At 56.3% G+C, this 13,581-nt stretch overlaps 2 protein-coding genes across 2 annotated transcripts; both read left to right on the top strand.

The window, feature by feature from the left end:
- Nucleotides 1–4,011: 4,011 nt before the first annotated feature.
- On the top strand, nucleotides 4,012–4,963 carry HOXD12 (homeobox D12). The gene is made up of 2 exons (XM_077151964.1): nucleotides 4,012–4,588; nucleotides 4,725–4,963. The coding sequence occupies exons 1-2, from the start codon at nucleotides 4,012–4,014 to the stop codon at nucleotides 4,961–4,963; spliced, it is 816 nt and encodes a 271-aa protein (XP_077008079.1).
- Nucleotides 4,964–11,533: 6,570 nt separating this feature from the next.
- On the top strand, nucleotides 11,534–13,307 carry HOXD11 (homeobox D11). The gene is made up of 2 exons (XM_077154242.1): nucleotides 11,534–12,320; nucleotides 13,072–13,307. The coding sequence occupies exons 1-2, from the start codon at nucleotides 11,534–11,536 to the stop codon at nucleotides 13,305–13,307; spliced, it is 1,023 nt and encodes a 340-aa protein (XP_077010357.1).
- Nucleotides 13,308–13,581: the final 274 nt, after the last annotated feature.

Raw genomic sequence — 13,581 nt, forward strand, 5'->3', positions numbered from 1 at the left:
GAACTTTTGTCCAAAACCCAGTTAAGGATTTGAGTATTTGAACAAATGCTTTGGTCCTCTTGTGGAGCTTCAAAACATCTAACAAAAGGAAAAAATGTGAAGCTCTAAGGTTCATGAAGAAAAAAAAGATACTTTCCTGAAAGTGATGGTAAATAACTGCTTTTAAAGTGCTGCTTATTTATACAGCTGAGAGATTATTTTTGTGGATGCAATGTCTGTAAGCTGGAATACATGGGCAGTGCTTCAGGCATTTAAAAATCACTTTTTACACCTAGGGAGATGAAAATAAACAGAACTCTTTTGTTTCCTCTGAGTCTTTATATATTCGTATTCTTTTTTTCAAACTTGTGTTGCCTCTGGAAACTAATTTTATTTATTATGAAATCTTATTGTACAGAACACTTTCCTACAGATGAAGGAAACTCAACATCAGTTTTGGTCTTTGAAACCTCCAAGCACTTCAATTCTACTATCCCCCCCTCCCACCCATTCCCTTTCTCTATGGCTCTAATTTAAATAGAAATGTCTTTAAATGAAGATGTGATTCACGGTGTCTAAAATTATATATTTTTTACCAGATCACCTCAAAAAATCATCTCCAATAAAATTTTACTTCATTCAGTATTATCAATTTATTCAAATAGTTTTATTTGTACATTAATATGTATGTGTGTGCCTGAGTATAGGAAAACTTGCTCACTTGGAAGTTTTCGACTTAGAAAAACATTGTAAAATCTGTCCCAAGAAGGTCCTGAAATAAGAAAGACATATCCATAGTTGACAATCGAAAAAGAAACATTTCAGGTTTATCCGATATCCCATTCTATGACAACTTGTACACAGCAACTGATGACTGAAACTATAATTATATACCCTAAACCCCTCCATGCAAATTTTAGGTACTACAAACTTTCTCTTTGAAGTCTTTTCGTCACTCAGGGAAATGGTCACCGAGGAATGAGATGATTCGTCTTTGCGCATGGGGCAATTTAATGGTTGCTAACTTTTAAATATGTATGTTAAATACAAATTTTAAAAGCTCACACAATCCTTAAACTGTTGATGAGAGGATTTCCTTATGGTTACACGAGTGAAAGTGCAGAGACCCGAGATCCGGGAGCTGCTTTCGTTTTCTCTGGCCCAGCTTGATTACTTTCATATTTTACAGCTGACTGCAGGCGAACAACTTCGTTTTCATTAAGCAAAAAAAAAAAAAAAAAAAAAAAAAAGGTAAAGAGAAGAAAGTGTTTGTGATTCAATCTCTAGAGAAGAAATAGCCCCTGAAAATGGGGCCACACAATTCGGAAAGGGTCACTAACGTTTTCTCGGTTTCTCTCACCAAATGTGTTTACATCTGAAACGGGCCGTTTTCTCTTTCTCATTGCCTCTCTCTCTCTCTCTCTCTCTCTCACTCTCTAATTCCAGATTTCAGGGCGATACTCCATTTCTCAGCTTTAAAAGGGGATTGCCTCCGGGTTTTCCTTTCATCTATAGTTTGCTTGTCAGTTTCCTTCCGTTTAAGAGAAATAGGAGGTTTGCTGGAGATTAAAACTGCGCTCAAACGCTCTCCAGACGACTAAAAGGTTAAATAATAGATGAAGACTTTGTTATTTATATTGCGTTCCTTTTATATTCCATATTGCAAGAGAAAAAGAGGAGCCAGTAGGTGGTCGTGGCGCTGGAAGGGAGGGCCGCGGTGAGCGCGCGAGGCGGATAGAGCTCGGAGAGAGGCCTTTCCCTCTAGGAAACCTGGCAGGCTTGCAGCGCCGCCGGCGGGGGACGGAGGCCCGCGCGCGCATCTTCGCGTGATACAAGAGGCGAGGGTGGCGTTGGATTCAGCACGCGAGGCCAGACAAAGGCGCGGCCGCAAAGCTTCTCTGCGGCCGGCAGGTTTCCAGGCTCCCCCCCGGCTCCGCTATCCGGGTCAGCCTTGTCACCACGATCTCCAGCTCTCCGAGTGGCTCGGCCGTAACTAGCAGCGGGCTGTAACCGCGCGAGGCTTGCGACCCCTGGCCGGCCGCGCCGCCCTTCACTGTTGATCTTGACCGTGCTGCGGCTCCTCGCCAGGCGTGGAGCGCGCTCGCCATCTCCTGGGCGGTCGGCGGCATTGGCAGAGCTCGCAGTTTAGCTCCACAGCCAAATCCTCCTTTCCCATTCTCTCGCTCACCAGCTTAGTCTCCTACCCCCTAAAGTCCCTCCCGCCGTCCCCACCCCCCACGCCCTGGACTTGTCTGGAGGACCTTGAAAGGCATAACTCAGGAGGTGAGGTGGGGCGGCTGGGCTCTGTTCTGGGCGGAAGAGCGTTGGAGGAGTCTAAGGGGTTCCAGTTTTTCTGTTTCTCACTTTAGTTCTTTTCTGTCTTTAGTCCCGAGAAGCAAGTCGCTGCCTTGCAACTATTCAAGGCCTCAGAAGAAACACCCCTGAACTTGGAAGTACTGGGGGATCGCTGTGTTCTGAGCCAAGACGAGCAGATACTGCAGCCGGGTATGGACATATCCCTGAAACGCGAGCTGTCGGGCTTGGGGAGGCGATGGAGCCGCAGAAACAGCTCCCAAAATGAGAGATAGGACCCAAAACCGGGGTCCCCTAAGTCCCTGGGAACTGGACCTGCAGATTGTGCTACACTCTCTGGTGAAAGGATTGGGACGAGGGGCACGTCTCTCTAAGCCTGAACTTCAAAAAAAAATTTTGGTGGAGCACTGTGGAGCCCCTGACTTGCCCACACCACACCACATCACCCCCACGTCCGCCCTAGACCGGGAGGAAGAGGCTGATTACATTCTCCCAGAGTAGCCCAATTGGTCGCCATAACTCACACAATAAAGCCGCAGCGCGGTGGTCAGCCTTGCCCTCCAGCGGTGCCTGTGTGGTCTCCGTGCTGGAGCTGGCCGCTCTAACCAATTCCAGCTTGGCTCAGGGGCCGCAGGGCGGGCTGCAGGCTGAGTTGGGCATCTGTTACAGGGTCGCTGGGGGATCTTGGGGCTGTAGGCGGGAAAGAAGGACCCCTGCCTTTCGGTCAGACTAGACAGGAGGGCCAGCAGCGGGAGCTATTCATACTGCTCCTGGAGGCTCCTGGAGGGAGGGAGTGCTGTCCTGTCCAACGGACCTGCAAACCCGCCAGCAGCCGGTGTCCCTGGAGGCACTGAGCCAAGGAGCGCTGCTAGTGCATTTTGCTTCTTCAGCCCTTCAGCACCCAGTCCGGGGAGCTCGTCCTGCACTGCGTGGCTGGACACTTTGGAGTCTAGTTGCAGGTCATTGTTGCCAAGGTGATTCCTGGTGATGGAAGGAACGTAGCATTTGGCCATAATTGGTGAATCGTGGTGCTTGGTCCCTGGGCCGACATCTTTCATGGACCCCGATGGCGACTTCCCTAGCAGCAGAAGCCCTGGCCATGGGGACTCATACCTGGAGTGACATTAAACCTCTTTCTTGGACACAAAACTTGGGCAGAGTTTGTGAAGACTTTCTACGTTCAGCAAATCTCTCAGCCTGTATCTGCACTTCTATGGGGGAAAGGGGGTAGGAGTGGCATTGCTCCTCACTAGAGACCAAGGTGGGTGCCTGGCAAGCAAATAGGCTTACTTTACTGGAAAAAGGCCTCAGCTGCAACTTAAAGCAGGAGAAGTGAGCCGGCCCAAGTAGCCAGTGGAGGAAAAAGGAGCTCAAAGCCAATCAAGACCAAGAAGGGTCCCAAGGGATGCTGAGCAAAGGTGCCCTCTGACCAATGCCCCAAAGCTGCTGAAGCCGGACCTGGAAACTCCCAGAGGAATCTCCTTCACTCAGCATGCCTCCTCACTGCCCAGCAACCTTGCCGTTCGCCATCAAATATTGTTGGTGTTATCATAATACCCTGAAGGGGGGGAAAAACGGGTCGGGGGATGTAGGCGGTGCTGAAATGACCGGCTTTGAAGAACCTGCAGGCAAAGTTTCGTCCAATCGTCTGAGCCTGTCCTCTTATTCCCGGTTGTAACTAAATACTGCTGCAAGCGCAGCCGAAGCCCTTTGTTGGAGATGTGTGAGCGCAGCCTCTACAGAGCGGGCTATGTGGGCTCGCTTCTCAATCTGCAGTCGCCCGACTCTTTCTACTTCTCCAACCTGCGGCCGAATGGAGGCCAGTTGGCTGCGCTTCCCCCCATTTCGTACCCGCGCGGTGCGTTGCCCTGGGCCGCCGCGCCCGCCTCGTGCGCCCCCGCGCAGCCCGCCGGTGCCACCGCCTTCAGCGGCTTCTCGCAGCCTTATCTGGCCGGTTCCGGGCCTCTTGGCCTGCAGCCCCCGGGCGCCAAAGATGGACCCGAAGAGCAGGTTAAGTTCTATACGCCCGACACGGCTGCTGGGCCAGAGGAGCGCGGCCGCGTGCGGCCATCCTTCGCCCCCGAGTCTAGTCTGACCCCCTCCGCCGCTGCCCTCAAAGCGGCCAAGTACGACTACGCGGGTGTGGGCCGTGCGGCGCCGGGCTCCGCGGCCCTGCTTGAGGGGGCCCCTTGTGCAGCAGCTGGCTTCAAGGACGACGGCAAGGGCCCGCTCAACTTGAACATGACAGTGCAGGCGGCCGGTGTCGCCTCATGCCTGAGACCTTCGCTGCCCGACGGTAAACGGTGGCCACGCTCCCGGGGCCGGGAAGGGAGGTGGGGTGCAGGGGAGAGCGTGTCGGGAGAGGGAGTAGCCAGGGGCGGGCAGGCGACCGGGAGCGGGCCAGGCTGACTCGGGTTGGGGCTGTGTTGCAGGCCTGTCGTGGGGGGCGGCCCCGGGGAGGGCCCGCAAGAAGCGGAAACCCTACACGAAGCAGCAGATTGCCGAGCTGGAGAACGAATTCCTCTTGAACGAATTTATCAACCGGCAGAAGCGCAAGGAGTTGTCCAACAGGCTGAACCTCAGCGACCAGCAGGTCAAAATCTGGTTCCAGAACCGGCGCATGAAGAAGAAGCGCGTGGTGCTGCGCGAGCAAGCTCTGGCGCTCTTCTAGCCGCGTCAGAGGCCGCGGCCCGGCCAGGCCTAGCCTTTTCGGCCAGGGCCTGGATTGGGGACCTGGAATTTTCCCTTTGGCCCCTTCTCAGCTGGTTCCGGGTACTCTCACACTCATTTTCCAGTCCCGGTAGCCACCAGGGGATTTCGAGACAAGGCTAGTTGGGCTCTCCCCTCTGAGCTGCGGGTGAGGGCGTGCAAGAGTTGCAGCATAACCTTGGCCTTGAGGCTACTGCGTGGGGTCCTCGTGTCACCTGTCCTGCCTCTTGGTTGTGACATTTGCACCCGGGGTTCAATCTCACTGCCACCTTCTACTTGGATTTTTCTGCTTCCACCTGGTTTGTCTTCCTTCCCTCCCACCCCGACCCACCCAGCCCTTTCCACATTTAGTAGGCATCTAGCTTGAACTCAGAGTGGAAACGAATTTAGGAAGTTTGGGGCAGAGTAAAAAGAGCTGCAGCCCCGATTCCGATTTTCCTCAGCCAAAGCCCCCGTGGCAAAGTCAGGATCTTGAGTGGGGGAAGGAAAGGGTGCCGCCCCACCCCCTCCTGTCTGCCGTGGCTGGTTTGGGAGGACAAAGGCGGCCCTAGACCTTCAGACTTCTAGAGAAAGGGGAACAGAGGGGCGGGGCGGCCTGACAACTCGGAGACACCTCGGAATGCAGGCTGGACTCGCCCCTCCAGCTTGGCAGAATGGGCTGGAGAGTTTTTCCTTGGGATGGGGCAGGGTAGGCTGAGAGTCCAGGACAAACTGAAATCTCCAGAGAGGACTGGCAAACCCTCCTACTTCTAACACCTCTTCATACATGCCTAGGCTGGGTCCCTGCACCTTGTAACTGGACCCCCAGCTAGCTATGCTGAGTTCTGATAAGGAGAGCTGCTGGTCTGTTTTGAGGCTCCTCTGCATAGGGAAAGATATGGAAGAAGAGGAGGAGGGAAAGTAACGGAGGGGGAGGGAGGATCCTCTGCTTCCATGTTAAATATGGCTTTCCCTGCATGGTAGGGAAAGGTGTCTACATGCAAGTCTATCTTGAATTACCTCATGGGCCACAGCCAGGAAAGGTAGGTGGAAGCTCCTCCATCAGTTAAGGGGCAGGAAAGGACAGCCCTAGTTTCTCAGCCTGTTGCTGCTCTTGACTGGGCAGAGAGGACCAGAAGACCCCTCCCTCTCCTCACCTTCTCTGCCACCTGTCAACTCCACCAGAGGCCCAGAAACCATGCTCTTGTTAAGGCCACATCTGATCTGATTCAGTAAAGCCTTCAAAGCCCTGGGCCCTACTAGGCTTGCTCTATGGAAGCTGGAGTTCCTGAACACACAGCAGGGGTTGTTCTGGGTGTACTGAGGTGTCCATCTTTAACTTCTGTAAACCCAAAGCCCCCAAGGTCCTCTGTCCATCCCAGAATCTTCTCTCTCTCCTTTTGAGATGCAGCACCCCAACTCTTAGCAGGATGTAGGGCAGCCCAGAATTTGGGGATTCCTTCCCAAAGACCAGTGATTTCTTTTCAGTGGTGGGCCAAGGTCTCCTGGAGTGGTCACCTCAAAAGGAAACCTGAGCCTCAGCCTGACTAACCTCAGCTGACTGTTTAAGCTAATTGCATTTTCTCAGCCATCTAGTAGTTGTCATGCATGTTTTGTGTTTTGATTGCATTAACAAATAGCTTGTATATATTGGACACTTAGAAATCTTAGAGTGGAAATAAATATCTAGTGCCCAGCCAAAGCATCAGGAAGCTGATGTCGATTTTTCAAACTACTTGGGGTTGCCTCCTAATGTTTCTCAGGCCACCAAATTCGTTTGTCCTTCCTGGTGGTGTTGATTCTTCATTAAATGAGAAAATGGCTTCCAAGGCATGCAGGAACTTGTGTATAAAAGCCTGTGAACAAAATGTGTAGGAAACATCCAGGGGTGGGAGACAATGGACAGATGTGAGTATGTTCGCGCATCGAGAGGATCCCGGGCTTGTTGCAGGCCACGGCTTCTGTGCTGTGCCTAAACTCTCAAACTTCTAAGCCCACCGTTATCAGGGAGGCTGCACAATCTGCGGTTCCTCAAACTTCAATATGAAAAATTTCTCCTCTCCAAGTTTTAACCAGATTTCTTTGGCACAGGCGTGTGCCCTGCAGAAATCCCCAGTTCTGGCACTGCAGCTGTGTGCAGCTGTGGGAAATGTGGCCTCTAACCGAGCAGGCCTAGAGCCTCTGTCTCAGACCCAGAAAGACGTAGCCTGTGAGGCACTCATGGTCTTTTGCAGCCCCCAGCTCACTCGGAAGTGGAAGTTGGAGAATTGCTGGCTTTTAGCAAGAGAGAATTAGCAAAACTTCTAACTATCTAATATCAAGTACTCAACGTTCCAACTCCCTTTCCTGAAATGAATTTGATGCTTATTTTAAAATATATATTTAACTTCTCCTTTAAAACATACATATACATACACATATATAAAATGGAGGTTGAAAGAAAGAGAGAGAAAGAAAGAGCAAAAGAAAGGAAGAAAAACAAGAGATTACAGAGGTCCTATCCAAAGAAATATTTCCCCACCTGGCTCGGCGAAGGGAAGCCCGACACCCGCAGTCGGGTCTCTGAGTCTGCATTCGGAGGTTTGCCTTCTGGAAAACAAATGAACAAAGGCGAAGGCCGCACTCAGACCTCGGTCCCGAGGACTGGGGAAAGGATGAGAAAACCGGACTTGGGCCTAGGCCCTAAGACAACACGGAGGTCTTTTCTTTCCAAAATATGCCATTAAATCATCACACCATTTCCCGTGAGCCTGGGGTGTGTTTGGGGAGGGAACATGCACGGAGACCACTCGCCAAAGAGAATTAAATTATTCTAGGTGCAAAAGCTTGTCTGTCGATTAGGGGTTCAAGGGTGTTTGTCAAATCTTTCCCCTCTAGCGATCCGCACAAATCACAAAAAAAAGCAGTGTCCTCTCTCACTCCCGAGCCGAGATCCAGCTGGGATTCGGAACCACGGCAAAATGCGTAAGAAACACATGCCCGAGAGAAATGATGTTGAAATCTGAATGCTCAAAATTCCCTCGCACAAAGACAAACGCGTCCTCCGAAATGCCGGAGTCCACGCGGTCCTCTCGGTCAAGAAGAAGCGATTAGAACGAGGAAAAAACGGCCTTGCCTGGCACCACATCGGTTGCGAGCTCACAGAGCAGACCGGGGTTCACTTTTAAGGCCTGGGGTCTCTCCCCTGGGGAGGCCGGCTGGGAGGACTTCCGGGAGGCTGGCGGGTGGAGGAGAAATCCAGAACCGTTGTAAATATTCATGTCTGCATAGGCGCGGGGGTATTCCTCCACCCCGTTTATCCCAGATGCATCCACCCCCTTCAGTGAGGGGAGGGTGGCCAGGGCGCCTGTCCGACCGTCCTTGGACAAAGGTGATCTCCCCACATTTTTGTTCTCCAGTCGCTTAGCTTGAGGAGTCGGTCCTTAAGAGTCTGCAGGGAAGGGACTGGGACTGGATGTTTCCCCCCTCGTCTCTCTTCTTCTTTCGTTTCCTAAAAGAGCATAAATAATTAAAGTTTGGCAGGGAGGAAAAGCTTTCTTGCAGAACTGTAGTGGCAATAAATGAAATGACTCAGAATCTCTTCACCAGTCAGCTTTTACGAGAGCTGCCAGACAGTGTCTGTTCACGTTCTCCAGATACCAGGGGCGCCCTGACAAAGTTAAGGTCAAGTTAGTGTCTTATCTTTGGTGGTTCAAAAATACCGCATCGCGTCGCGGCGCTGAGCTGAAAGCTACCTCTCGCCTAGCTACTGGCTGCGCTCCGAGGGCCGGGTGCGTTCTCGGAGCTTCGGGTGGGGCCGTGCAGGCGGATGACAAGGCCACAGCGCCGGGGTCTTCACGGTAGGTTCTCGACTGGGACGCGCGGGTGGGGAGGCTGCCGTTTCCCCTGGGGTTCGGGGCAAGGATCAAGGAGGGGGCTGGGGCCTAAGGACCAGGCGGGCTGGGCAGCGAACGAAAGCCCTGGCTTGTGTGTGGGGGCGGGGGTCCACGCAAACGCGCGGAGAAGGGCCCGCCGCCCCTTTCCCCTCTGCACCCGCGCGGCGCTGCAGATGGCGCACCCTCCCCCGCCAAAGCGCGGCTCCCGCCGGAGCTGCCGTCGCCATGTCGTTGAACTTGAATGGTTTGTTCTCCCCATTTTCTTCTTCGGTGGTCAGCAGGCTCCACTTGGGGACGGCGGCTGCTTGCGTCCCACCCTATGCGGCAAGCAGCGATAAGGTGCGGGGGAATTTTGTGCACTCCCAGAGGCAGAGAGACCCGATTTGGGGGGCCCGCCGCTGTTGCTCTGGGTCCGGAGCAGCCGTAGGGCCAGCGTGCAGCGTCCGGGGAGCCATTTTAGAAGAGAGATTCAGGGGTGTCGACCACTAGCCCGAAAGACAGAGGCTTGGGCCAGAGATGGAGATGGAGAAGCAGATGAGTGTGCCGGGGGTCTGGGCTGAAAAGGGGCAAGCTGGAATCTGGGCGGGGGTGCCAACCGCGGGGAGGGGGTACACATGGATGGCAGTTTGGGGGGGCGGAGGCTGCATGCCCTCCAGTCCCCACCGACCTGTTTGCGCAGTCTGTAAGGAGGAAAGCAGAGGTGGGAGGGGGGCGGAGGAAGGAGAGAGGGAGGGAGAAAGGAGAGAGGGGAAGGGAATGGGGGAGGGGGGAGCGGCCAGAAAATAGATATTACATCCTACCAACCGCCTTTTCTCTGTCGGCACGGTGGGCAGAGCGCATGGCACCGGCATTGCGGCGGTCCGGGCTGGGGAGGGAACCCGCCCTACAGCCAACGCCGACTGGCCCGGGCACAGGCTATGGCCAAGGCCCCAGTGCTGCGATTGCCTGGGCAGAGGAACCCTGGAGAGAGGGGCAGCCTCCTGTCCTGCGTTCTGGGATTTAAGTTTGAGCAGCTACTTTCGAAAGACTGATTTTACCGCTGAAAAGCGTCCGCTGTCCCCAAGGCGGGAGCCCAGGCCTCGCCTGGCCCCCTGGGCTGGGAAAGCGCGACGCGGCAGGCGCCTAGGAGAGTGAGGACTTGGAGCAAGTGGATGGGGGGCACCGAAGAGCTCGCCTCTGGGCTGGGTGGCGCAGAAAGACTTGAGCGGGGAGGCACGCGCTACAGAGAGCCCTCCGAGAGCCAACGGACCTTCCCAGGGGCCGCAGTGACAGTGCGGGCCCAAAGGCGCTGGAGGAGCCTTGGGGAGTTTGGCGTGGGATGCGCCGGCCTTGGCCAGGCTCCGACGAAAGGCAGAAAAGGCTGGGTGTTAGGCGGCCTGATCTCAGTCCAGGCCGGGAAGAAGAGGGAGTGAGGCCGGCAGAGGCACCGGTGTTTGGTCCCTAGTGGGGGGCGAGCAGGAGGCTGGGCATCATAAGAATAGGACTCCAGATCCTTTTGTTAAACCAGAACCTCTCCCCACGCCCTCAGTTTCCAGGGTCGAGATGTCCGACCACCGGGTTTCGGCTGGCTGAGCTCCCTCCTCATTTTAGCGTTGGGCAGAGAAAGCAGAGAGCAGACAGAGACAGTGACACACAGCTTAGAGGGTGGAAAAGAAAGGATAAGGAGATAAGAGACAGAGGAAAGTAGGAGAAGAAGGAAGAGGGAAAGAGGAAATGAGAGAGGGAGAGTGACAGAAGGGAGGAGACAGAGAAGGGAGAAGATTGAAGAGAGGGAGGAAGGAAAGAGGGAGAGGGACAGAGAGAGAGAGTTAGGAAACCAGAGAAAAGGAGAGAGGGTGAAAGGGCCTGGTGGGCGAAAAGGCCCTGGCCGGGGTTAGTTAAGGGGAGTGGTTTGTCGTGGGGTTTTCCAGGCTGGCACTCGCGCCCCAGGGGTCAAAAGCAGAGAGGGCCAAGTACATCCGCGGTGAACGCACTGGGCCGTGAATTATGTAAAGCAGGGCTCCGGGTGCCCTAGAGAGCTGCGCAATTACGCCCCTTGAACAAGAAGCAACAAGCTCCTGGCCCGCGAGCCTCAGAGGGTGGCGGAGTCGCGGGGGAGGGAGCGGCTGCAGGAAGGGTGGGGGGTGGGAACCTCACACCCTCACACCTAGTCCCCTGCAACCCGGGTCCGGGCTCCCCCCTCGGCTCGCCGATTCTCTCCCTTCCCTCTTCCTCCCCCTTCCTCCCCCTCCCTCCTCCTCCCCGCCGGCTTCGGTCCGCGTACTTAAAGCAGCGCGGGCGGGTGGGCGGGCGGCCCGGCCGGGCGGTGGCAGATACACCCAGTGGTGGCAGCCGCCAGAGGCGTACAGGTGACCGGCCTGCGGCTCAGCCTGCTCTAGAGGCGCTCGGGGAGAGCTGGAGAGAGAGGGAAACCCGTCAGCCCCCAGCGCGCGCGCGTCTCGGCGCCAGGAGCCGTCCCGGGGCGTGTTGGCGAGCGCTGATATAGATATAAGGACATTTCTCTCCATGGCGTCACGTGACATAATTACCACCAGAATCAATCAAGATGAATTGCACGTCAGCGCCCGGTGGGGATTTTTGCTTAGTTGATCCTGGCCCAAGCCTCTTGTGCAATCGATGGCTCAGGTTGGCGGCGCGGGGAGAGGCCGGGGGCTTGCCGGCGCGCACGGCGCGGAGCCATGAACGACTTTGACGAGTGCGGCCCGAGCGCAGCCAGCATGTACCTGCCCGGCTGCACCTACTATGTGGCCCCGTCGGACTTCGCCAGCAAGCCGTCGTTCCTGTCGCAACCGTCGTCCTGCCAGATGACTTTCCCTTACTCGTCCAACCTGGCGCCGCACGTCCAGCCCGTGCGCGAAGTGGCCTTCCGCGACTACGGCCTGGAGCGCGCCAAGTGGCCCTACCGCGGCGGCGGTGGAGGCGGCGCGGGGGGCGGCGGCGGCGGCGGAGGCGGCCCCGGAGGGGGTGGTGGCGGCGGCGGCGCTGGGGGCTACGCTCCCTACTACGCGGCGGCGGCGGCGGCAGCGGCGGCGGCGGCGGCGGCCGAGGAGGCGGCCATGCAGCGCGAGCTGCTCCCTCCAGCTGGCCGCCGGCCGGACGTGCTGTTCAAGGCGCCGGAGCCGGTGTGCGCCGCGCCGGGGCCGCCGCACGGCCCGGCGGGCGCCGCCTCCAACTTCTACAGCGCGGTGGGCCGCAACGGCATCCTGCCGCAGGGCTTCGACCAGTTCTACGAGGCGGCGCCCGGGCCCCCGTTCGCCGGGCCGCAGCCCCCGCCGCCGCCCGCGCCGCCGCAGCCCGAGGGTGCTGCGGACAAGGGCGACCCCAAGGCGGGGGCCGGCGGGGGCGGGGGCAGCCCCTGTGCCAAGACGACCCCCGGCTCAGAGTCCAAGGGGGCAGCGGAGGGCGGCGGCGGCGACGGCGAGGGCGCTCCGGGGGAGGCGGGGGCCGAGAAGAGCGGCGGCGCAGGTAGGCACCCGGCGCGGGCAGGACGGGGGCCGGAGCGTGGGGAGGGGGGGTTGGCGGCGGGGGCCTCCCTCTGCTTGCGCCGTTTTATGTGCCACTTTATAAGCGTTCGAAGGGGTTTATACATCCTATAAGATTTCCCGGGCCGTTGTAAAGCGTGTTTACGATAGGAAACCAATTTAGGTGGGCTTAAGGTAGACTTCGAGGAGGACATTAATCGCTGCAGAGAGTTTTTTTCCAGTTTGGGAGTGGGGTGGGGTAGAAACTACGAAAGGGAAGAGGGTTGATTTTGAGCCAGTTTGCGAGCGCGGACACCCAACCCTCCTGCTTTTCAAGGGAGGGGAGGGGGGAGTTTGATCCTTGAACTGGACTTTATCCAAGCCTCTGGCTGACGCGCGCCTCTGGAGTCGAACAGATGCCCCGGCGCTCGCGTCTCCCTCCCGGTTCCAGCTCCGAGTCTGCCTCGCCCTCCCTTCCTCATTTTGGTGCCAGCCTGGCTGTGTATGTACGTGTGTGACTTTGTGTGTGTGTGTGTGTGTGTGTGTGTGTGTGTGTCCGGGCGTGAACACACGTCCACGCCTGCAGTCTCTCCTCTGCCCGCCAATATATCATCCCCCCAGGCAGGGAGGGCCTTTCAGCGGCGGCAGGAGACGACCCCAACGGGCCGGGGCCTGGTCCTCGCGCGGTGGCCGGGGAGGGTGGGGGTTGGCAGGCAAGTGGCCTCTCTCATGCCTCTGGTCTCTTTGCCTTCCAGTGGCCCCTCAGCGGTCCCGGAAAAAGCGCTGTCCCTACACCAAGTACCAGATCCGCGAACTGGAACGCGAGTTTTTCTTTAACGTGTACATAAACAAAGAGAAAAGACTCCAACTCTCTCGGATGCTCAACCTCACTGACCGGCAAGTCAAAATCTGGTTCCAGAATCGCAGGATGAAAGAAAAGAAACTGAACAGAGACCGTCTGCAGTATTTCACTGGAAACCCCTTATTTTGAGAGCTCCAGGACACATCCCCATCCCCCGACCCCCACTCGCCCACCTTCCTCCCTACCAGCCTGCCCTCCGCAGGATCACTGTCCTTGGGTCTAATGACACCTCTTCTCTGTGGAACTCCACGCTTCCTTCCCACGGTCAACTCGGGACCTCCCAGCGACCACTGCAGCCTGCGGACGAGGCCGGGGACTTGGCCAAGCGGATCCTAATAAGGGGAAAATGGTAAATGCAAACGTCGCGTTACGATTTTACCGCTGATGTGCTGTTTTTCCCCCT

Source organism: Tamandua tetradactyla, chromosome 3, assembly GCF_023851605.1.
Source record: "Tamandua tetradactyla isolate mTamTet1 chromosome 3, mTamTet1.pri, whole genome shotgun sequence".
In the NCBI taxonomy this organism is placed as follows: domain Eukaryota; kingdom Metazoa; phylum Chordata; class Mammalia; order Pilosa; family Myrmecophagidae; genus Tamandua; species Tamandua tetradactyla.

Excerpts from the sequence above, each read along its gene's own strand:
- HOXD12 (XM_077151964.1), top strand. The coding sequence starts at position 4,012 with ATGTGTGAGCGCAGCCTCTACAGAGCGGGCTATGTGGGCTCGCTTCTC. Across the intron at positions 4,589-4,724 it reads GAGACCTTCGCTGCCCGACG|GCCTGTCGTGGGGGGCGGCC; the intron begins GTAAACGGTGGC and ends GCTGTGTTGCAG.
- HOXD11 (XM_077154242.1), top strand. The coding sequence starts at position 11,534 with ATGAACGACTTTGACGAGTGCGGCCCGAGCGCAGCCAGCATGTACCTG. Across the intron at positions 12,321-13,071 it reads CGAGAAGAGCGGCGGCGCAG|TGGCCCCTCAGCGGTCCCGG; the intron begins GTAGGCACCCGG and ends TTTGCCTTCCAG.